Below are 9,641 nucleotides of genomic sequence, written 5' to 3' on the forward strand. Positions count from 1 at the left end.
ACTTGGAGGTTGATAGTCATTTCTCTTCTGAGTTTTCCAGATGTGTCACAGGATGAGATGGCTCAGGATCTGTGCAATGATGAGGAGATTGCAAGACACAATTCATTGAGAAGAATCATAAGTAGAGGATTAGGACCAAGAAAGAGAAAGTGAAAAGGATCAGGGAGAAAAATAGAATCTGAACAAGGAAGAAAGTTATCAAAAACATGGTAAGAAAAGAGTGTGAAGGCAGGAATGGATATAAACAAGTTTAGGTGCAACAAAGATTAGCTTCTCAACAGTGCCCTTTTGGATTTGGCAATTAGAAGGACCCTGATAAGCAGGGAAAGAACACTTTCAGTGGGTAGTGAGTGTAAAAATCACATCATCATGGAGACATTTGGAAGCTGGGTAAAAGGGGAAAGATCTAATAATTTGTGTAGTTAGGGTTTGAAAACCAGCAAATATATTTATATTGTGGAAGAAAAGAAGATGGTGGAAAGAGGACTAAAACTTTCAAGCTGGGGTATAATTAGTGACTGAATAACTTATTGCCCAATAATAGAAGAAGGCTCTATTAATAACAGGTACAGATGGAAACTGTCCCTAAAAAACTGGGCACAGTGACCAAAGAAAGCTACTTTCTCAGCTTGGCAGGAATGCAGAAGCCAAGTACAGATGAATCATTAAAGGTAAGTAGGCCATAGGTTGACAGTTAAGTGTATTTGGAATCTTAAGTAATTTTGGAAGTAGGGCAAAATCATAGTTCCAGTGCCTTCCACAGTGGGCAGATGGCCTTGTTGTCATAGCCCTTTCTGTCTTGTCTTCCACATATGAAGGATGTCATGCATTTCCACACTGAGAAGACTAGTGTTGAAAACACTGCACTTCCAGAATGTGGTTTTTTAGCTATATCTTTAATACACCCCTGTATGGAGGGGGCCATGTTAAGCCTGATTGGACATTTTTGTGTTACCTCTAACTTGCAACAGGGCATCATAGGCTGCACAGAGTTGTTTTTCTAGAGGACTATATCTCAATTCTGCTACTTTCCATAATCAGGACCAAAAACCTGGGGGTACTTGTTTGGATTAATGCCTTTGCCACAGACCCGACCTCTCCCGAAGCCAGTGTCAGTGCCTGCCACATCTAATCACAGGCCAGGTCTGCGTCCACCCCTCTTAATGCCTATGCCTGTGCTATTGTTCACCTTTTCAAAGGCAGCCTGTTGGAAGTCATCCCACTCTCTAGTCACATCCCTTCCTAACTAATACATATAAGGGTTTTAGTATTTGGGCTAGGTGGGTAATGAACAATCTCCAATACTGTAGCAGTCCTAGGAAAGGAATTAGCTGCTTCAGTGTTTGTGTTATGGGAAAACACTGTACTTTGCCAATCACAGCAGAAGGAATAAGTCTTGTCTTACCTGACCATACAACACCCAAGAACAACCTGTACCCTGTAACTTGTCATGATTGACCACCCATCTTGAGTTTCCCAGATGGTTTGCCAAGTTTCTGATGCTTTCGCTTATTCTGAAAGAAAATTATTATCAATATATCATCAGCATAATGAAACAGAGTCATGTTCTGGGTTCCTTTCCAGTTAGCTAGGTCCTTGGCCTCCAGGCCATTTGTAGGTACTTGGGCTTTGCAAATACCCCTGGGAAGCACAGTGAATGTCCATTGCTGGGCTGCCTGGAGGAAGCAAGGTGAATGTCCATTGTTGGCCTTCCCATAAGAAGGCAAGGGCAAGTTGACTTGTTTTATCTAGGAAGATACTAAATAAACATTAGAAAGATCCAATAAAAAATCATATTGACACAGCTGCATGCTGATTTCTCTTAATAGGCTAGTATTCTAGTTTGCTAGCTGCCGGAATGCAATATACCAGAAACGAAATGGCTTTTAAAAAGGGGAATTTAATAAGTTGCTAGTTTACAGTTCTAAAGCCGAGAAAATGTCCCAATTAGAATAAGTCAATGGATATGTCCAATTAAAGGCATCTGGGAAAACATACCTTGGTTCAAGAAGGCCGATGAAGTTCAGGGTTTCTCTCTCAAGTGAGAAGGCACATGGTGAACACAGTCACAGTTTCTCTGTCGGCTGGAAGGGCACATGGGGAGCATGGCATCATCTGATGGCTTTCTCTCCTGGCTTCCTGTTTCTTGAAGCTCCCCAGGATGCGTTTTCCTTCTTCATCTTCAAAGCATTGGCTGGTGGACTCTCTGCTTCTTGTGGCTATGTCATTCTACTCTACTCTCTGAAACTCTCATTCTCCAACATGTTTCCTCTTTTATAGGACTTCAGAAACTTATCAAGACCCACCCAAATGGGCGGAGACATGTCATCACCTAATTCAGTTTAACAACCACTCTTGATTAAATCGCATCTCCAGGGAAATGATCTGATTACAGTTTCAAACATACAGTATTGAATAGGGGCTATTCTGCCTTTACGAAACGGGGTTTAGATTAAAACACGGCTTTTCTAGGGGACATACATCCTTTCAAACCAGCACAGCTAGCAATGTTTGGAAAAATAGCATATAAAGGCAGTGTTATTTTATTCTAGTCATATGCCAGGTTCCATCAGACTTCTGCACTGGCCAAACAGGACTATTAAAGCGGCTACGAGTTGAGATTATAATCCACACCCTCTCCAATTCTTTGATTGTGGCCTAAATTTCTTGAGTCCCCTGGACATTTTTTATATTGTTTAATAGCCATGATTCTCCAGTATGGCAGCAGCTTTATGGGAGACCATTTTGCTTGCCCATTTAGCACTGCCTTAATACTCTGCATCGGAGATGAAATTCCCCCATGGTCATTTGTAGTGTAGCATTTTGAAGAAGATCTGTTCTTATAATATATTCTGGTACAGGGGAGATGTATACCATATATACTTGGAGAGGTAGTCTCACAGTTTTCACAAGTAATGTGCATTGCTTTGCTTCAACACATTTTCCTCCATAACTGTCTATAACCAGAATAGGATCACGGAATCAGGCAACATTTCCATAAATTAATGTGCATCCAGCCTCTACATCTGTGCTGGTTTGAAAGGACGTATGTCCCCTAGAAAAGCCATGTTTTAATCAAAATCCCATTTCGTAAAGGCTGAATAATCCCTGTACAATACTATATGTAATTAGATCATCTCCCTGGAGATGTGATTGATTCGAGAGGGGTTGTTAAACTAGATTAGGTGATGACATGTCTCCACCCATTTGGGTGGGTCTTAATAAGTTTCTGGAGTCCTATAAAAGAGGAAACATTTTGGAGAAAGGAAATTCAGAGAGAGCAGAGAATGCTGCAGTACCACAAAGCAGAGGGTCCACGAGCCATCCACCTTTGGAGATGAAGAAGGAAAATGCCTCCCGGGGAGCTTCATGAAACTGGAAGCCAGGAGAGAAAGCTAGCAGATGACACCGTGTTCACCATGTGCCCTTCCAGCTGAGAGAGAAGCCCTGACTGTGGTCGCCATGTGCCTTCTCATTTGTGAGAGAAACCCTGAACTTCATCAGCCTTCTTGAACCAAGGTGGTATCTTTCCCTGGATAGATGCCTTTGACTGGACATTTCTATAGACTTGTTTTAATTGGAACATTTTCTTGGCCTTAGAACTGTAAACTATCAACTTATTAAATTCCCCTTTTTAAAAACCATTCTGTTTCTGGAAATTGCATTCCGGCAGCTAGTAAACTAGAACAATATCCACTACAGCTAATACTCTCTGTTGATTGGTGAGAGACCAATGAACAGTTCTCTGAGATTCGGGGTTCCCAGCTAGTTTTCTTATCCAGGGATCTTATCCTATGGTAGGGGGAAAGGAGCCTGCCGAACCTCTTCTGGAGAGACAAAAGGCCTTGAATAGAGGCTTGTTTACTTGTTTATTTTCTCCTTCAGTGTTTGTAGGCTCCATCTTAGCACACTGCTTGCCTTTAGGCAACTTACTCCATAGTTTCACTAAGACTGCCTCAGGCAGACTATCACTAGCCTCTAACTCCATAACGGCAGCAATCAGATCTGCTCACATTTGTTTTCTCAAGACATGATTCTGCCCATCATGCTTCCTGGGGCCTTTCCCTTTTGCCCTTAGTCCTGCCCCTTTTCAGCGCAGCCCTTCCGGTTCTCCTTAATACTCAATGGCCTGTGAAATGGGCTTTCCCACCATTGGACTCAAAGGTTTAACTAAGGACCAGATCCAGTGGTAAGGGCCATAGTAAGATGCTATCCTTCATTCCACCCAACAAAGTCTTGCTAGAGGGACCCACAAAATTATCACCATAGTAGCATGTTTCATGCCAAACCCTCTTATACATCTTGTAATTCGTCCATACTTTGCTGGTGCGTGAGTGTTATGGAGAATATCCCCTTTATTTGGCCACGCGTTCTTGCACTGAGCCATTAAACAGTCTAGTAAAGGCTTGTCACCCATTTTAGGTGAGAGAACCTGTGAGGGCTGGTGCAAGGAGGGATATAGTTTTAGAGCCAAATGACTCATTTCCATTTCTGACAGCAACACTCCAATGGTCTGGCATCCCAGGGCCATAATAGCCACTTGTGTAGGGCCTTAGATCGCTGCCCATAGCAATCCCCTTGGTGGCAAACTCGATGGCTGCATATAGTTCCTTACGGTGACATGTAACTTCTGGCACATACCTCTCACTAGTTTTAATTCCTGCTCTAAACAGCAAATAGTGGCTTTAGCCAAGAGCTCCACTTCAGTGGCAGTGTGTAAAGCTCCCAATGGCCAGGCCACTCCAACTACCGCCTTCCTCCTTTCTTCTGTTCAAACCAAACTGTCCTGATAGTTGCTATAAAAACTGGGACTGAACAGCTTCGAGATCAAAGAACCCACCATTCACTGTCAGACATGAGTTTACTGAACTTGAACAGGAGAGGTCTCCGGTGCTGGGAGCCCATAGTAGTAATAATGTCCAGCGATTCACGCACTGCTTACCATAACATCAGTACATCATGGGAAAGCAAGTGTAGATAATAACCAAAGGAAGGAGCTTTTAGTGAGCCTAAAGTTTAAACTGACTAGAGACACTGGCTTCAATTCTTTCTCCTCCGAGGTTTCCTCCCAGCCTACGCTGGTTAGGCAGGGTACTAAAGCTCTATTTTCTCGATAATCAAGAAATCCTGAACTCTGTTGACACATTGGTAAAATGTCCCCATTACACGTCTGTGTGAACCAAAAGTCCACAGCTTCATCTCCGGAGGCCAGAGAGGCAATGAGCACTCTGGGAGAAAGAAATAGAACAGCAAGGAAACCGAAACAAGTTTAGAAGAGACATGCAGTTCAAGCGGGGTTGTTACAGTGGCCTAACAATTCGCAACGTCCCAAATCTGCTTTCGTACACCTAGTTTTAGAATTTAATGTACTTTTACATGTATTTACACGCCTGTCACAACCCTTCGCGTGATAACATGGGTGGCCCTGAGAAGGGCCTTTTGTGAAATCGTGGAAGATTCACCAACACAATGGCAAATTAGCCGCCGAAGCCGTAAAGGGTACGGCCCTGGCGCTTGAGAGCGTACACCACGTCCATGGCGGTGACCGTCTTGCGCTTGGCGTGCTCGGTGTAGGTAACGGCGTCGCGGATCACGTTCTCCAGGAACACCTTCAGTACCCCGCGGGTCTCCTCGTAGATGAGGCCGGAGATGCGCTTTACGCCGCCGCGCCGGGCCAGACGGCGGATGGCGGGCTTGGTGATGCCCTGGATGTTGTCGCGGAGGACTTTACGGTGGCGCTTAGCACCACCCTTCCCCAAGCCCTTGCCCCCTTTGCCTCGCCCAGACATAATGAACACAAGAAACAGAAAACAACTAAGCGAAGTGATAGCACGCCGCAGCCTCTTATATAGCAACTAAGCGGACCTTTTAGGAAACTGAAAAGGCAGAGGCGGGCACTAGCTCCGTGTCCCCGCCTCTGCCCTACCCCCTGGGGGTTTCCTCTTAGGTCTGGTAGGAGGGAGGGCGTGGGGAAAGCTGCGACTCAGTGGCTGACTCTTTACAGTTTTTTTGTCTGGGTCCTTAGTCGCTGCTTTCTGTGGCCCCTTTTTCTGTGTGTGTCTGTGGGTTTTTTCAGACAAGTTATATCTCATCATTCGTGCAAAAGAGTTAGTAATATTACATTTGTCTCCAAAAGGGAGGGATACCAGAATAAAACTTATTTTCAAGTGTGGACATTTTTCAAAAAACGTAAATACAATTAACAAAAATCACACTAATAATTCTGCTAAATATTGTCCAAATAATAAGAATAATTGAGACAATTTTCTACACACAGATCTTTGGTGACTATGTTTAGACAAATTCTAGCATTCGCTCACATTCCACACAATCACAATGAGTACTTTATATGTACTATAGAGAGGAATAAAAGAAAAAGTCCCTTCTCCCCTGCTACTTACCTTACAGGCTGTCAGAAAATTATTCATTTCCTGGAGCCAGTCTATTTGGGATTTAATTCAATCCAAACAATTACCTCCAAATAGAGATATAGTGATTCTCTTTTGGGAAAGGAACCAACCAAGAATCATTCATTCATTCAGTCAATAATTTAGGGTGCAAAAAAAAAATTAAAAATGGAAAGATAATTTAGGGTCTACTACAAGCCAAGAATGGTGTGCAAATGCCGGGTAAATAAACACAACCATACCCCTTCTTTTAAACAACTCAAAATCTGTAATAGAGAGATGAGAAAAGTAAACCCTTGATGTAGGGTCAGATATTTCACAGCATACTTCTAGCTTGGGTCTAGAAGGAGTGGGTGAACCAGCAATATCCCAGCAGATTAGCAACTCCTAGCAGCTTGTAGGACATACAGAATTTCCAGCCCTAACTCCAAATCTATGGCATGGATATTGCATTTTTAACAAGAACAAGTATGTGGTGTGATTAGTCAAGTTTAAGACACCTTGTTCTAATGGGCTGTCCTATATTGGTCACTAAAAATACGTTCATTTAAATTAATTAAAATTAAATATGATTAAAACTTAACTACCTTATTACCCTTGCCACAGTTATGTGCTCAATAGCCACATGTAGCTAGCAACTACCTATTGGACAATGCAGACATACATGTTCATCATTGCAAAAAGTTCTATTGGGCTGCCCTGTTGTAGGCTCTTCCTGGAGAGCTTCTGAATTTTGACATAAAATAGAAATTAGCTATGACAAACAAAAAAGAGGGACATGTAAAAAGGAAACTTGGAAGTTTGAGAGAGCCAGGTCCTTTTTAGGAAATAAATTTAAAAACACATAGTTGTGCTTGGAGAGGAGTTTCAAGTGGAAGAATGCCCTGAAGAAAGGCCATCTAAGATGTTAAAATAAATCTGAGTTATTATGGCATTTCTGCACATGTTTGATCCTAACACAATGCTCTGTCTGCTCAATAGTCCTTATTTTTTCTTTGCCCTTTTTTGGTATTTGGTATTTACAGTCACTTTTCTCCTTAAGCCTTTGGAATTCACTGAATTCTGGAAAGCTTAACAGACTTCCTTTGGGATGACCTAATGGACACTACCTAGATCTTTCACAGGCCTTTATTTTGGTTAGACAGGCTTACCACCAAAATATTGAGAGAACGTGAAGTCCTAAATAAAGCATCCAGCTGTTGTTTTTCTTATCAAACTGTTGTTTTTCTTATTAATTTCATACATCTATAAGATAAATGGGTCAAGCCTCAGTCCAGTAAACTTTTGTTTAAGGATATGGATTTAGGATTCAAAGGTAATAAGTATAGCTTCTTTGTAGGCCACCAAAAGTAACAAATGAAACTTCTCATAACCTCAAGTTTACCCTCCCATGGAGTGATGCAGCTTTCAGGAACCTTATCTATGTTACAGTTAGAACAAAGATAAGCGCTTTGGTCCCAAGGAATAACAAAGTAACTTTATGCAGTTTAGTACTGCCTCATCCTTCTGTAAACTTCTAGAGAAAAACTTTGCAGGATGAAATCAAACCTCCACTGTTTCCCTGTAGGAAGGATAAAGTTTCCTACAAACAATGAAGTAAATGGTTCTTAGACCCAGTGTCTTCTCACTTATTTGCAACCTAAATAGCCATGGGAACCAGTAAGAGTTACACATCAATGAAATGGTAACAAGTGTAGAAACAACATTACACCTATATTAAATAGAATCTATGTATGCAACTTGGTGAACAATTCCAACAACTATTCAATAATTGATACTATGAATTTTGATTCCATCTTTAGGTCTAGAAAATATAAAGCTGTAGACCCAAAAAAAAAGGGGGCTTATATAATGCTTATACCCATTGCTACTGACAGTAATTCTGTCAATGATGACAGGCAGCCCCTTCCTCTAGACACTGAAAGTTGGAATTAGAGTGCTGTAGATCCAGCCCTATAAGCTTACGTTCTTCCTAGGCAGTATTTGTGGTTTTGAGAGCATATAACATGGTTTCATTTCCTGGAGACTTTATCACAGTCTGTGCCAGCCAATAAATAACTGTTTTTTAAAAACCCAAGTCAAGGGATTTTTATAGAATTAGTTAAATGTAGAGAAATGACACCTTTAAAGTTGATGATTATCATATTTGGATTTGTATGAGAAAATCTTTAAATCGCCATTGAATGTAGGCTAGAATAACTAGAACTTTGGAAATAGGAGCATCTTTTAGGAGATAAACTTTTGCATTTGTTTATTTTAACAAACATTGGGTTTAACTTCAGCATCTGATTATTTGGTAGAGACTATTAATTTTGTGCTTAATTACCACTTACCTAATTCTTCCAGCTCTGTGGTGTTGCAAACTAAAAGAGATGAAGTGATAAAATCACTGATTGTTACTACAAAATGTTTATTCAACTTGTTTCTAAAGAGGACACATTTGTGTCGGGCCTAGTTTACGTTTGTTAGTGAAAAGCTCAAGGAAAAGTATGACAATTCATAAAGTGACTCACATGAGAATTTTGTTCTTTCTAATCCTTTATGACCATATACACAATGTTGAAATAAAAGTCAAATCTATTTTAAATGTCATTTTGAAATGTAGGAAATATGTGCCAAGCTCCATATTAAATTTGTAGGGAAATAACATTTATGGTCACGGTGTCAGTAAATGATTCACAATTTTAAAGAGATGTGACTTAATCACAATCCATCAATACTGGCCCTAAACTCGACCGAGCTGGTAGAACCACACAGACCCAGCCATTTCATCGCTTCAGGATTCACTTTAGTTCTTTATAGATGAGGTGGCTAACTTTGCCTAGTCCAGGTCCGATGATATATGATTGTGAATTTTTTAGAGAAGACAGGTCACGTATATTTTTTCCCACGCCATATATAATTTGGACTCTTTAGGTTGTGCATGAAGAACTAAAGAGCAGCCTTGCCCCCATCCTTCCTTTACTGTTTAAATCACCCACATATGGACATCAAGCCCAGCTTACACAATGGTCACTCTAACACCTTTCTTTTAAATATCTTTTGTAAACTAATTATTCCTCTCGTACGTAGAATTTTCAACCTCAGTCTCAATTCATGGAGCCCGGTGCAAACAACTCGCTGAAGAGCCTGTGTTATTGCTCCGGTGAAGAAATCGATTTTCCTTATAAACTTGCGTGAAAATGAGTTTATTTATGTATAGTGGAGAAGAGAAGAATGTGCAGAACAATGTCC

At 41.0% G+C, this 9,641-nt stretch overlaps 1 protein-coding gene across 1 annotated transcript; it reads right to left on the reverse strand.

The window, feature by feature from the left end:
* Positions 1-5,404: 5,404 nt before the first annotated feature.
* On the reverse strand, positions 5,405-5,809 carry LOC143668931 (histone H4). Its single transcript, XM_077143552.1, has one exon. It carries the CDS (start codon positions 5,787-5,789, stop codon positions 5,478-5,480), a length of 312 nt encoding a protein of 103 aa, XP_076999667.1. The 5' UTR covers positions 5,790-5,809; the 3' UTR covers positions 5,405-5,477.
* Positions 5,810-9,641: the final 3,832 nt, after the last annotated feature.

This window comes from Tamandua tetradactyla, chromosome 25, assembly GCF_023851605.1.
Source record: "Tamandua tetradactyla isolate mTamTet1 chromosome 25, mTamTet1.pri, whole genome shotgun sequence".
Taxonomy (NCBI): Eukaryota; Metazoa; Chordata; class Mammalia; order Pilosa; family Myrmecophagidae; genus Tamandua; species Tamandua tetradactyla.

Coding starts and splice junctions, on each gene's coding strand:
- LOC143668931 (XM_077143552.1), bottom strand. CDS start 5,789: ATGTCTGGGCGAGGCAAAGGGGGCAAGGGCTTGGGGAAGGGTGGTGCT.